At 44.3% G+C, this 15348-nt stretch overlaps 1 protein-coding gene across 1 annotated transcript; it reads left to right on the top strand.

Moving 5' to 3' along the window:
- Positions 1–1087: 1087 nt before the first annotated feature.
- LOC110498517 (uncharacterized) lies at positions 1088–13278 on the top strand. The gene is made up of 7 exons (XM_021575184.3): positions 1088–1974; positions 2336–2466; positions 2674–2856; positions 5071–5232; positions 5645–5756; positions 5994–6121; positions 11312–13278. The coding sequence occupies exons 1-7, from the start codon at positions 1692–1694 to the stop codon at positions 12311–12313; spliced, it is 2001 nt and encodes a 666-aa protein (XP_021430859.3). The 5' UTR covers positions 1088–1691; the 3' UTR covers positions 12314–13278.
- The last annotated feature ends 2070 nt before the right edge of the window (positions 13279–15348 follow it).

Below are 15348 nucleotides of genomic sequence, written 5' to 3'. Positions count from 1 at the left end.
TGAGCCTTGCTGTTGGAAAACCACATTAGTTCACAGATACGCCTCCCCCTGACTTAACTCATCGACGTTCGTCAACTTATATCTGTGGTGCTGCTTGTGGCAACATCTCGCTGAATCTACCTTTAAAATATGAAGTCAATTTATACACCACCAAACTTAGTTGGAAGTGTTTTTGAGAAAATTGCGGCTTGCAGTGCAACCATCCATTTAAAGTCTCCCAGTTTTCACCCCACACAGTAGGTGGCAGCAATACAACTTTTTGGTGCAGTCCAACTTGAAGAAGGAAACAGAAGGGAAAATCTGTACTGGAGATAGTGTCATATAATGGAAACAGAAGGGAAAATCTGTACTGGAGATAGTGTCATATAATGGAAACAGAAGGGAGGCGGTTATGTTGTTTAGGGTGAGATTAGGGCGTCCTGGATTAAATTGATAGGGAAACATGGAAGAGGAAACGGTTGAACATGTATTATTATTTTGTGAAATGTATGATGTAAAAAAGGAGAGGTGTTTGACAGGGCCAATCAAATTTTATTGGTCACATACACATATTTCACGGATGTTGGTGCGGGTGTAGCGAAATGCTTGTGTTCTTAGCTCCAACAGTGCATCTAACAATTCACAACAATACAAAAAAATCTAAAAGTAAAGGAATGGAATTGAGAAATAAATATTAGGATGACCAGTGTCAGAGTGGCATTGACTAAAATACAGTAGAATAGAATACAGTATATACATATGAAATTAGTAAATCTGAACGTAAACATTATTAAAGAGACCAGTGATTCCATATATATATATATATATATGAGCAGCAGCCTGAGTGACGCTATTTAACAGTGATGGCCTTGAGATAGAAGCTGGTTTTCAGTCATTCTGTCCCAGCTTTGATGCACCTGTACTGACCTCGCCTTCAGTAAGGTAGCGGGGTGAACAGGACGTGGCTCGGGTGGTTGATGTCCTTGATGATCTTTTTGCCCTTCCTGTGACATTGGGTGCGGCTGTTATTGTCCTGGAGGGCAGGCAGTGTGCCCCCCAGTGGTGCGTTGGGCAGACCGCACCACCCTCTGGAGAGCCCTGTGGTTGTGGGCGATGCAGTTGCAGTGCCAGACGGTGATACAGCCCGACAGCATGCTCTCAATTAGGCATCTGTAAAAGTTGAGGGTATTAGGTGTCAAGCCAAATTTCTTCAGCCTTCTGAGGTTGAAGAGGCGCTGTTGCGCCTTCTTCACCACACTGTCTGTGTGGGTGGACCATTTCAGATTGTCAGTGATGTGTACGCCGAAGAACTTGAAACTTTTCACCTTCTCCACTGCAGTCCCATTTTGGGTGGGGGTGATGGAAGTAGGAAGGTTTGTAGGGAATTATTTTATTTGATTATAAATGTAGGGTTAGTTAAGATAGTATAGTGGAATAGATATGTCGTAACGGTCTCACACTCCAGTACAGTAGGTGGCGGTGTATGCACATGGCAGTTGGTTGCGATTCTCGAATAAAACTTAAAATAAGAAAAAAAGAAAACAGAACTGAAAAGCCTTTTTTTGTTGTTATTATTTAGTTTATTAACTAACACCCTGGAATTCAAAATATGATCAATTTAAATTCACCGCATCGCGTTGGAAACAGGACTTGGTTGATAGATGTTATCTAGGTAACGCTAGCTAGTTGTTAACGGCTAACGTTAGCCAACAATGGATAACTGTATGGTTTTTCACACTCAAATAGCCTCCGTCGTGGAGGTGCTAGCGAATGCAGCCGTGGCAGAGATCTGTAAACTCGTAGACGACGACTATGCAGTGTTTCGTTTGGAAATAACTCAAAGCCAGAAAGAAAACAGGGCATTGCGTAGGAAACTACAGCTACTGGAACTGAAGGTGGCACGGGAGCGCGCAGAGAGGACAATGCAAGAACGCGTCCTCGGCAGTCGTCCCAGTAGTGTCAAGATCCTCGACCGATACAGAGCGATGGCAAGAGGTAAATGTAGCAGGAGACTTCCTCTCTGCGCTTGTGTGGCTTTAGATGTGTCAACCCCACCTATCTTGGTCAGTTTTAGGATAGTATGCAATAATTCCCCTGATTACTTAGCTATCTTGCCACAGACACAATATCATATTCTAACCAGATTCTTGATTTACTGCGTTTACTATTATTTACTCAATGAAAACATGCCTGGAACATAATACATTTATCAATAAATAGTATATCAATAAGTTATGAGAAGCATTACCTTACATCCTTGCCAATTTTAGACAGTGTCAAAACGGTCAATAGTATACAATATAGTGTTGAACATTAGCTAACCCGACCACCTCTTTCCCCCCAATCACTCTCTCAGGTGAAGGACATCTCACTGGAGGCCACAGGAGCTTTGTGAAGCCAGCGGGACACAATACAAGGAGTGATGACCAACCAATCACTGTTGATGAGGGGAGTGGAACCTCAACCCAGAACATTATCACGATAGAGGTTAGTGTAATAGTGTTATGTAAAAAATTACAGTTACTTTGTAAGTCAAATGTGGACGGTTTATTTCAAAGGCTCCCCTCAGCTATTCACTTGCTTACATTTACATCCTAATTTATCTGCCATAGGAGAGCTTGTGAGACTTCCCTTTGACATTGTTATCCAATTCAACCAATGTACTGATAGTAATGTCCTCTCTTCTTGTGTCAGTCTGCAGATGCAGAGGCTGCAGATCCTGGAGTCAAACTGGAGAGGTCTGGAGGAGAGGAGGACCTGCGGCACAGCAGAGACATCCAGACTGGAGCAGCATCTGGAGTGGCGCCCCCTGTAGCCACGGAGGACCTCACCACCGCCGCTGCGCTCCAGGCCAGGAACCGTTGCAGCATCACGGAGGTCAGTCGAATGCTCTCCGACACAAAGACTTTAACTGTAACACACAGGCTCTTACACACACGATATGAACACAGATCAGAGCCAAAGAGACGAGGGCCACCAGTCTGACCTCCTGATCCTGGTTTCTACTACTTACTGGTGATTCATCAGAGCCAGAGGATGGTTTATTTCCGTGGAGATGGTGATGCGTTAGACACTCGCGGTGATGATCTGTTTTGTTCTTACGCTACAGAGATGGTCCCTGGAAACATATCCTTGGGTTTAGAGAGACAGACTGATCTGTCTAGAGGGGACTGGAACTGGTACATTTCTGTATGGACCTCGCTTAGTGCACGGGGGCATTGTCATTCTGAAACAGGAAAGGGCCTTCCCCAAACTGTTGCCACAAAGTTGGAAGCACAGAATCATCTTGAATGTCATTGCATGCTGTAGCGTTAAGATATCCCTTCACTGAAACTAAGGGGCCTAGCCCGAACCTTGAAAAAATAGCCCCAGACCATTATTCCTCCCCCACCAAACTTTACAGTTGGCACTATGCATTTGGGCAGGTAGCGTTCTCCTGGCATCCGCCAAACCCAAATTCGTCCGTCGGAGTGCCAGATGGTGAAGCGTGATTCATCACTCCAGAGAACGCGTTTCCACTGCTCTAGAGTCCAATGGCGGCGAGCTTTACACCACTCCAGCTGACGCTTGGCATTACCCATGGTGATCTTAGGCTTGTTTGCGGCTGCTCGGCCATGAAAACCCATTTCCAGACAAACAGTTCTTGGGTTCTGACCAGATTCTTGAGGCAGTTTGGAACTCGGTAGTGAGTGTTGCAACTCGCTGCTGAGCTGCTGTTGCTTGTAAACGTTTCTACTTCACAATAACAGCACTTACAGTTGACCGGGAGGCTCTAGCAGGGCACTCTTACGTAGGTGTCATAACCAGCCATGAAATAACGCAAAACATGTCTCAACAGGTCTAAAAATGTGTTATGACCATATTATAACAGGTTATGACCGTGTTATGACACTGGGTGTCTTCATCTACACTGATTGAAGTGGATTTAACAAGTGACATCAATAAGGAATCATAGCGTTCACCTGCATTCACCTGGTCAGTTTATGTCATGGAAAGAGCAGGTGTTCATAATGTTTGGTATACACTCAGTGTATAAGGCACGTAAAGCCTAAAAGTCTGTTTCATATTGTGTTTGTACTGTGTATCTGATGTTCGCAAATTTTCCAAAGACACTTTTTTTAATGAGAAAATGAAGGCAGTTCATTCACTTCAGGCAGATATTTTTGTTGAGACATGACAAGTATGTGTGGTTTTCATGTGGTGTATTTAAAACTTGTTTGTTCAATGAACACAAAATGGGACTTTTCATTCTAAGACTTTGATTGAGACTCGCGTTAGCATACATCACATCTGATCTCACCCTATTCTGCAAACACACAACAGTGCTTTATAACCAATATACACTTAGTCCACAAAACATTAGGAAAACCTGCTATTTCCATGGCATAGAATGACCAGGTGAATGCAGGTAAAAGCTATGATCCCTTATTGATGTCACCTATTAAATCCACTTCAATCGGTGTAAATGAAGGGGAGGAGACAGGTTAAAAAAGATTTTTAAGCTTCGAGACAATTGAGACATGGATTGTGTATGTGTGGATGGGCAAGACAAAATATTTAAGTGCCTTTGTATGGGGTATGGTAGTAGGTGCCAGGTGCACCCGGTTTGATTGTGTCAAGAACTGCAACACTGCTTGATTTTTCACGCGTGTATCAAGAATGGAACACCACCCAAAAGGACATCCAGCCAACTTGACACAACTTTGGGAAGCATTGGAGTTAACATGGGCCAGCAACCCTGTGGAACGCTTGACACCTTGTAGAGTCCATGCCCCGATGAATTGTATTTGGAAGGTGTTCCTAATGGTTTGTACACTCACCAAATATACCTACAAATACCCATACACTATACACTAGTCAGGTTTGTCTGATGATTACTTGACTCATCATTGCTGACCTTTTACCCACAACATCATATTTATGTCCACCATGACGGGTTTAACATCAATTAAGTCATTCTCTAACTACAGTATAGGACTCAAACATAGTGGGGATGGGTAAACACTCCATGTTTAAAGTGTTTATTATCTGTGTGTGTACGTACCTGAGGGAGTGTATGTCTGTGTAATCTGTATCAGCTGTCTCTTCCAGGAGGAGGGTCTAGAGGTGTTGCTGGTGAAGGAGGAGGGGTGTGAGGAGGTTCTGGGGAACCCTGAGGGGAACATGGTCATGGAGGACAACCAGACTACACCTCCTCCTGAATCCACAGAGGAACCAGCTGAGCAGCACAGGACCACACACAGTCTCACTGAGGTGAGCCCACTGTGAACTACTGGCTGAATGGTATTAGGTCAGGGCCCATATCCACAAAGCCTCTCAGAGTAGGAGTGCTGATCTAGGATCAGTTTAGCCTTTTAGATCATAATGAATAACATATGTAAAGATCCTAGATCTGCATTCCTACTCTGAGAATCTTTGTGGATACGGGCCCAGGTCTTGACCATACCTTTGAATTATAAAACTATTAAAGAGTGTCAAGTAATCAAATGAACTAACATACTGTAGTTCTCATAGCAATCCATTATTGCCCAATCGTAATCACTCTTCTTTCACCCCAGCTGCCAAACTAACCCTGATTCAGATGACCATCCTACCCATGCTCCATAACAGGGTGCTGATATCAGATTTCTTGATCCAACATCCTCTCACTCTGTATCTCTTACAGTCAGTAGACATGGAGGATGGGAAGCCTGATCTGCTGCTGGTCAAAGAGGAGACAATAGAAGACGAACCAGAGAGCATTGACCTGCTGAGTGGATTAAAGATGGGGGAGCAAGGTAAGGGAGAAATACATATACAGAACATAATAGATATACTTCAATGGGAATAGTGATGCATCTGGCTATGTGTTCTTATTTTTCTTCATTCATAAAATGAAATCATTACAACTTGTATTTCCATACAAAAACACACATTATAATGTATGAACTGGACCTGGTAATTGATGAAAGAAAATACATATGTAGAGTTCTCTGCCATGTTTATAAAGTCTATTTTGTAACCTCTTCCTGCAGGTGATTGGCTGGAGGCTAACAGAGGAGACTGGGCAGCCATCTTGGATTCCCAGACTCAGACGGGTGCAGCCAAGGGCCCCGGGGACGAAAACATTGAGCAGGCCAGGACCAGAGGCGACATGGCTGAGGTCAGTGGCTGGGACCGCATCCTCAACTCTGGGCTGGGGAATAAAACTGTTAACCAGAACCAGACAATGGAACACAAAACAACATCCTAATTTAGTCTCCATGACAACAGACTGGCTGAGACCAGGGTGAGGCGTAGAATTGGTCTGCAGGGTTGGGGAGGTGTCCGTATGTGGCGGGAGAGAACAGACACAGACTAGCCTAGCGATGCTCCGTCCTGCTCCTATAGTTGTGATTCAGAGAGACTGATGGCACCTCAGGTTAACCCCCTAACAGGTGCTGCCTTCAGCCTGCCTTCTATAGGATCTATCAACTGGAACATGGTCCCTGCGACAACACAGACACTCCCTGGCCTTCGTCCTCGTCACACCTTCCTAATGTTAAACCAGACCTCAGACAATGCCAGGGCCTCAACACTAAATGGCTACACAAGCCCATTGACAAATGAGAGTAGTTGAGACGGAACAGGTGGATATCCACCAGAGGATACACACGGAGGAGAAACCGTTCAGCTGCCACTTGTGCCGGGCCAGTTCCTCCCACTCATCCAGGCTGTAGAGGCACCAGAGGGTCCACACAGGGGAGAAATCCTACAGCTGCCCCCAGTGTGAGAATCAAATCAAATGTATTTATGAAACCTTTTTTACAGGGTGTGACTAAGTACTTATACAGAAACTCAGCCTAAAACCCCAGGGTTTAGAGCTTGAGGTAGTCACCTCATACAAGTACTTGGTAGTATGGCTAGACGGTGCACTGTCCTCCTCTCAGCACATATCAAAGCTGCAGGCTAAAGTTAAATATAGACTTGGTTTCCTTTATCGTAATCACAATTTTTTCACCCCAGCTGCCAAACTAACCCTGATTCAGATGACCATCCTACCCATGCTAGATTACGGAGACGTAATTTATAGATCGGTAGGTAAGGGTGCTCTCGAGCGGCTAGATGTTCTTTACCATTCGGCCATCAGATGTGCCACTAATGCTCCTTATAGGACACATCACTGTGTAAGCTAGTCATCTCTGTTTACCCGTCGCAAGACCCACTGGTTGATGCTTATTTTTAAAACCCTCTTAGGCCTCACGCCCCCCTATCTGAGGTATCTACTGCAGCCCTCATCCTCCACATACAACACCCGTTCTGCCAGCCATTCTGTTAAAGGTCCTCAAAGCACACACATCCCTGGGTCACTCCTCTTTTCAGTTCGCTGCAGCTAGCGTCTGGAACGAGCTACAACAAACACTCAAACGGGACAGTTTTATCTCAATCTCTTCATTCAAAGACTCAATCATGGACACTCTTACTGACAGTTGTGACTGCTTTGTGTGGTGTATTGTTGTCTTTACCTTCTTGCCCTTTGTGCTGTTGTCTGTGCCCAATAATGTTTGAACCATGTTTTGTGCTGCTACCATGTTGTGTTGCTACCATGTTGTTTTGTTGTGTTTCTACCATGCTGTGTTGTCATGTGTTGCTGCCTTGCTATGGTGTCGTCTTAGGTCTCTCTTTATTTAGTGTTGTTTCTCTTGTTGTGATGTGTGTTTTGTCGCATATTTATATACGCCTTTTGGTAGGTTGTCATTGTAAATAAGAATTTGTTCTTAACTGACTCGCTTAGTTAAATAAAGATTAAATACAAAATAATTAAATAAAAGCCAGGAACTTAGGAAGAAACCTAGAGAGGAACCAGGGCCTGAGGAGTAGGCAGTCCTATTCAGGCTGTGCCAGGTGGAGATTATAAGAGTACACGGCCATTAAGGCCAGATTGTTCTTCAAGATGTTAAAACATTCAAATCAAAGTTTATTTGTCACGTGTGCCAAATACAACCTTACAGTGAAATGCTTCCTTACAGGCTCTAACCAATAGTGCAAAAAAGGTATTAGGTGAACAATAGGTAAGTAAAGAAATAAAAACAACAGTAAAAAGACAGTAGCGAGGCTATATACAGTAGCGAGGCTATAAAAGTAGCGAGGCTACGTACAGACATTGGTTAGTCAGGCTGATTGAGGTAATATGTACATGTAGATATGGTTAAAGTGACTATGCTATGCATATATGATGAACAGAGAGTAGCAGTAGCGTAAAGAGGGGTTGGCGGGTGGTTGGTGGCGGGACACAATGCAGATAGCCTGGTTAGGTAATGTGCGGGAGCACTGGTTGGTCGGGTCAATTGAGGCCATATGTACATGAATGTATAGTTAAAGTGACTGTGCATATATGATAAACAGAGAGTAGCAGCAGCATAAAAGAGGGGTTGGGGGGGGCACACAATGCAAATAGTCTGGGTAGCCATTTGATTACCTGTTCAGGAGTCTTATGGCTTGGGGGTAAAGACTGTTGAGAAGCTTTTTTGTCCTAGACTTGGCACTCCGGTACTGCTTGCCATGCGGTAGTAGAGAGAACAGTCTATGACTGGGGTGGCTGGGGTTTTTGACCATTTTTAGGGCCTTCCTCTGACACCGCCTGGTGTAGAGGTCCTGGATGGCAGGCGGGCTTAGCCCCATGTGATGTACTGGGCCGTACGCACTACCCTCTGTCGTGCCTTGCGGTCGGAAGCCAAGCAATTGCCGTACCAGGCAGTGATGCAACCAGTCAGGATCTCTCGATGTTGCAGCTGTGGAACCTTTTGAGAATCTCAGGACCCGTGCCAAATCTTTTTAGTTTCCTGAGGGGGAATAGGCTTTGTCGTGCCCCCTTCACAACGGTCTTGGTGTGCTTGGACCTTTCTAGTTTGTTGGTGATGTGGACACCAAGGAACTTGAAGCTCTCAACCTGCTCCACTACAGCCCCGTTAATGAGAATGGGGGCGTACTTGGTCCTCCTTTTCCTGTAGTCCACAATAATCTCCTTAGTCTTGGTTACGTTGAGGGATAGGTTGTTATTCTGGGCACCACCCGGCCAGGTCTCTGACCTACTCCCTATACGCTGTCTCGTTGTTGTCGGTGATCAGGCCTACCTACCACTGTTGTGTCGTCTGCAAACTTAATGGTGTTGGAGTCGTGTCTGGCCATGCAGTTGTGGGTGAACAGGGAGTACAGGTGGGGACTGAGCACGCACCCCTGGGGGGCTCCAGTGTTGAGGATCAGCGCGGCAGATGTGTTGCTACCTACCCTTACCACCTGGGGGCGGCCCATCAGGAAGTCCAGGATCCAGTTGCAGAGGGAGGTGTTTAGTTCCAGGATCCTTAGCTTAGTGATGCGCTTTGAGGGTACTATGGTGTTGAACGCTGAGCTATAGTCAATGAATAGCATTCTCACATAAGTGTTCATTTTGTCCAGATGGGAAAGGGCAGTGTGGAGTGCAATAGAGACTGCATCATCTGTGGATCTGTTTTTGCGGTATGCAAATTGGAGTGGGTCTAGGGTTTCTGGGAAAATGGTGTTGATGTGAGGCATTACCAGCCTTTCAAAGCACTTCATGGCTACGGACGTGAGTGCTACGGGTCTATAGTCATTTAGGCAGATTGCCTTTGTGTTCTTGGGCACAGGGACTATGGTGGTCTGCTTGAAACATGTTGATATTACAGACTCAATCAGGGACATATTGAAAATGTCAGTGAAGACACCTGCCAGTTGGTCAGCACATGCCCGGAGCACATGTCCTGGTAATCCATCTGGCCCCGCAGCCTTGTGTATATTGACCTGTTTAAAGGTCTTACTCACGTTGGCTACGGAGAGCGTGATCACGCAGTCGTCCGGAACAGCTGATACTCTGACCAGCAGGGTCAAATAATAATCACAGTGGTTGTGCAACAGGTCAGCACCTCAGGATAAAATGTCAGTTGGCTTTTCATAGCCGAGCATTCAGAGGTCGAGACAGCAGGTGCGGGGGATAGTGAGAGAGAGGGTCGAAAACAGCAGGTCCGGGACAGGTTAGCACGTCTGGTGAACAGGTCAGGGTTCCATAGCCACAGGCAAAACTGCATGACCAGGTGGACTGGGAAAGGGGACAGCCAGCAGTCATCAGGTGAGGTAGTCCTGAGGCATGGGAGAATTAGAGGGAGCATAATTCATACAGGACAAGACAGGATAATTTCACCAGACAGACTGACCCTAGCACCCCAGCACAGACTATTGCAGCATAGATACTGGAGGTTAAGGTGGGGCGGGGGGCTCAGGGGACACTGCGGCCCTGTCCAACGGTACCCCCGGACAGGGCCAACCAGGCAGGATAAAACCCTGACCACTTTTCCAAAGCACAGCCCCCACACCACTAGAGGGATATCAACAGACCACCAACTTACTACCCTGACACAAAGGCTGAGTATAGCCCACAAGATCTCCTCCACCGCAGAGGGGGCGCATAACCGGACAGAAAGATCACGTCAGTGACTCAACCCACTCAAGTGACGAACCCCTCCTTGGGGTGGCATGGAAGAGCACCAGTAAGCCAGTGACTCAGCCCCCGTAATAAGGTCAGAGGCAGAGGATCCCAGTGGAGAGAGCAAGGGCAGTTTGTCACTCAGGTGCCTTGCCATTCACCTTCGCTCCCCTGAGCCAGAGTCATTCGCAGTCATGTGAAATCCATAGAGTAGGGCCTAATTTATGTATTTACATTGACTGCTTTTTATATATGAACTGTAACTCTGTAAGTCTTTTAAAATGTTGCATGCTGCGTTTATGATTTTGTTCAGTGTATGTTCCTTTAGGATGATACTGTTTTTTTAATAGTGAGTTGAGGATATCGCCTTAATTTATGTTTACTTGACACAAAGTATGGAAGATCTTTGTAATGTAATGTTTAACCTTGTACAACGTTTTCAAAAATATATTTTAACAAAGCGAGGGTACCAGATTTACAGAAAAATGTATTGTCACCAAAGTGAGAAAGTTATTCTTCTTGTCACGCATCGTTTTGTGCAATGAAAGTACTGTACTTCACGTTATGCGAGTGTATATATACAATTTAGTTGAAATTCAATACAAAATTGACTGTCTGACTTGGTTATTTTTGTATCATCACAGGGACTGAGTTTCCCTTCTCTCAGTCAAACCTAAACATTATACTTAGTTCTTGAATCAACACATATGGACATTTTTTATAATGAACTCCAATGGATCCATATTGTTGGGTACTTGAATCACAGTGTTGGGGATGGGCTTGACTGTTGTTATTACATTTTCATGTTTCTGTGTGTACAGCAAATAATTTCTTATATAAAACCTTTATGCTTTTCTGGCCAATTTGTGTTTACAGTCTGCAGTCCATGAGGAACTGTTGATATCCGGTGTTGCTGGCGGGAGAGACTGGACCTCTGATGCGGCCGGTCACAAACCCTGGCCCCAGATCAGGACCCTGGATCAGGAGCCGTCACTCTTCCTTCCTGAGTCAGAACCAAGACTGAACCATGAGGGACAGAGACTCCACCACCACACAGAAGACAACCAGTGGACAGGTGGACTGAACAACCTCAGTCCTGGTGGTCATCAGAGAGACAGAGGCTCCAGTCTGCAGCCCAGACCCTCTTCGCATTCTCGGTGCAGGGATGAAGCAGGGCCTGGGGCTGATAGACCCTCCTGTTCCTATGATACAAACACCACAGTATCCATGATTAACAGAGCAGGTCACCCTGGGCTTCAGTCTTCACCGAGAGTAATGGGAGACCCCCCTGGTGGGAGTCGAACAGGAAGTCTGTCTTCTCCTTCAGGATCTCATCTAACGCCTGATGATTGGGTTCATAGAAAGCATGGACCTGGGTCTAGCCTTCCTCAACTACCTCATGGTTACCCCACCAATACAGACAGGGTCAGGATGGGTGTTCACCACAAGAAGTATCTAGCTGATAACACGGCACACAATCCCAACAACACCGAAACAATGGCTAGAGGTCAAGGAGGGAGCTCAAAGACTAACCAGATGAGGGTGGTGGCTCCTGCTTCTACCTCCTCTGGTGTTATTTGGTCAAAACGTGGGAGGCCAAACATTAAGACCGACGCTAACGACGCTAACAAGCCATACGCCTGCCCCACATGTGGGAAGTGCTTTGCTGAGGCGAACTATGTGAAGATCCACCAGAGGGTCCACACAGGGGAGAAACCATTCAGCTGTACCCAGTGTCACATGCGCTTCTCAGAGGCTGGCACCCTGAAGAGGCACCAGAGGGTCCACACAGGGGAGAAACCCTACAGCTGCCCTCAGTGTGAGAAAAGGTTCTCCCACCAGCACCATCTGAAGAGGCACCTGAAGGTCCACACATGAGAAAGGCCATTCGCCTTCTCTGAGGTTCTCAGAGAGGAGCTACCTCAGGACACACCAGCAGAAAAACCATTACACTTCATAACATAAAAGGTAACCATTCCCTCCTCAGGGTACAGGAATCACTACTGTAACCTCCTAGTTCCTTAGGGCCACCCAATAGCACATTGTCTTCCCATCATTGGTGTTAGTGGGGTGACATACTGCCGACCTTCACTTTCTCTCATTAGCTTTAGTCCTGCCCTCTAACCTCTCATTCCCTATTTGTGTTTTTGATCTTCTCTTCCTCCAAGCTAACCCTTAAATATTTCTACCTCACATTTAATAGTTCTCTCCTTTTGCCCACCTAACCATGCATGTACTCTTTGAGGGTCTCTCTTTTTCTGAGTTCCTTTTATTTGTGTGTACAGAACATGATTCCTTTCTCATCTTTATCTACCCTCTTATCTTCCTACTTCATGCTGCTCATTGATTAACTGTCACCATGGAAGCCCCCATTGGGCCCACCCCCAAGCCACGCAGCAAAGCTCTGGATAGGCTCAGTCAGGTGGACCAGATCCATAGAGCCAATCGGCATGTTTCTTAATCTTCTCTCAAGACAAATATTAATTTTCATTACTGTCAACAGAAAAGATCCACAGATGCATTTGGAATAACGATAGGGACAGTGTTGAGTATTCCTGAATAGAATATTGCATCCAGACTTTGTGTGATATAAACAGTATAATGCATATATAAGTCTAAAAGGTATATTATAGTGTTTGCACTGTGTAGGATATATGATGTTCACCAATCCCTATTTCATTACATCCATTTAACTACTTTATTTTTTACCAAGACACTTTTAATGATAATAAATGCAATTCATCAAGTTAATGCAGATTATTTTGTTGAGACTTGTATGTGTGGTTTTCATATGGTGCATTTCATTTGTTTAAATGTTCAATAAACACAAACTTATATTGAGACTCTCTTTAGTATACTGATCTCACCCTATTCTACATACCGACAGCTTATATACACTTACTGAATATACCTACACAAACACCTATTGTACAAATAATTTAGTCAGGTTTGTCTGATGAATTTTGATGTATTATTACTTATATTTTACCCATATTTATGTCCACCATGATAGGTTTAACATGAATGAAGTCATTCTGTAACTACAGTATAGGACTCAAACAAAGTCAGCCTGGTCTCAGAGAAAAACATTATGTTTTACTAAAATCCATGCCACTCCATTTAGCATGATATGTTACTTTAGATTAGAGTTATGGTTAGGTTTAGGGGAAGGGTTATCTAACATGCTGAGTAGTTAAAGTAGCAAGTAGTTGCAAATGAGCTAAAAATGCTATATTTGTCCATGAAAACACTCAACCATTGGGTTGCTAGAAGTTTGCTTTATCCAACCACCCATCCCCCCCTGACCAACCACCTTCTTATCGTTTTTTTGCTTTAAGTAACCTACTGTCATACCAAGAGTAACATATACTAATTTGAGTGTCCCGGATTTATGTAGGCCAATGTAATGTAACCTAATCTAAAAAAGGTACAGAGGTTGTTCAGTCCACTGGTGGATGTAAATATTTTTCCTCATAATCCTGGACTATCGGACCAAAATCGTATTATGTTTGCAATCGTAACAGATAATCTGCTCAGACCACAACCAAGGATTATCAAAAGTTGCACTATAAATTCTCGGACAACCCAAAGATTCCTAGATGCCCTTCCAGACCCGCTCCACCTACTCAAGGATGTCAGAGTACAAAAATCACTTAACCACCTAACCGAGGATTTAACAATGAATAGATAGAGTCGCACCTCTTAAAATTAAAAACATTTGTTTTTAAGAAATCAGCTCCCTGGTATACACTAAATACACAAGCCCTGAAACAAACTTCCAGAAAATTGGAACGGAAATGGCGCTCCACCAAACTGGAAGTCTTCCGACTAACTTGGAAAGACATTACCATGCAATATCGAAGAGTCCTCACTGCTGCTCGATCACCCTACTTTTCCAACCTAATTGAGGAGAATAAAAACAATCCATATTTTATTTTTGATACTAAAAAGCAGCATTCCCCAAGAAAGGATGGCCTTCACTTCAGCAGTGATGAATTGATGATCATAAAAAAATGTAAAATAGATTTCTCAAACTCAGTAGTCCAGAACTACTTAATCCTGTATCTCTCGACTCATTAACTAAAATAGTCATAGCCTCTAAACCTTCTAGCTGCCTACTGGACCCTATTCCAACTAAACTACTGAGAGAGCTACTTCCTGTGCTTGGCCCTCATATGTTGAACATAATAAACGGCTCCCTATACTCCAGATGTGTACCAAACTCACTGGAAGTGGCAGTAATAAAGCCAAACCTGAAAAATCCAAACCTTGACTCGAAAATGTAAAAAACGATCAGCCTATATTGAATATCCCATTCCTCTCTCAAAAGAAAAGCTGTTGCACATTGACTCATACAAATAATGTATACAAAACGCTCCAGTCTAATTTGACACCATCATAGTACTGAGACTGCACTTGTGAAGGAGGTAAATTACCTTTTAATGGCGTCAGACCAAGGCTCTGCATCTGTTCTCGTGCTCCTAGACCTTAGTGCCACTTTTGACACCAATCACCACATTCATTTGTAGAGATTGGAAATCCTAATGGGTAAACATGGTTTAGTTCTTGCCTGGGTTAGATCTTATTTGTCGGAATGATATCAGTTCATCTCTGTGGACTTAAGTTGATAAAAGTATCTAACACAACATTAGGTAATAATATATGCATTATCAAGGATTTATAATCATCTATAAATGGGGCGGTCATTTTGGACCAGGAACACATAATTAATTAACATGAAATGAACACAACAGGAGGGTTAACCAAACCCTTTGCGCTATGACCCCAACCAATAAGATCCTTTCTCAGTGTAAATGGAATGTGGGTGTCTTGATTTGGCTCATAGAGAATGATTTAAACATCTAGTGACCAAAAGGCCATATTAGCATGGGCAGCGCCATTGAGGGCTTCCA

This window comes from Oncorhynchus mykiss, chromosome 19 (genome assembly GCF_057628025.1).
Source record: "Oncorhynchus mykiss isolate SJ-2025 chromosome 19, ASM5762802v1, whole genome shotgun sequence".
Taxonomy (NCBI): domain Eukaryota; kingdom Metazoa; phylum Chordata; class Actinopteri; order Salmoniformes; family Salmonidae; genus Oncorhynchus; species Oncorhynchus mykiss.
Note: the sequence above shows the minus strand (reverse complement) of the source record. Positions and strands in the feature narration are given on the sequence as shown.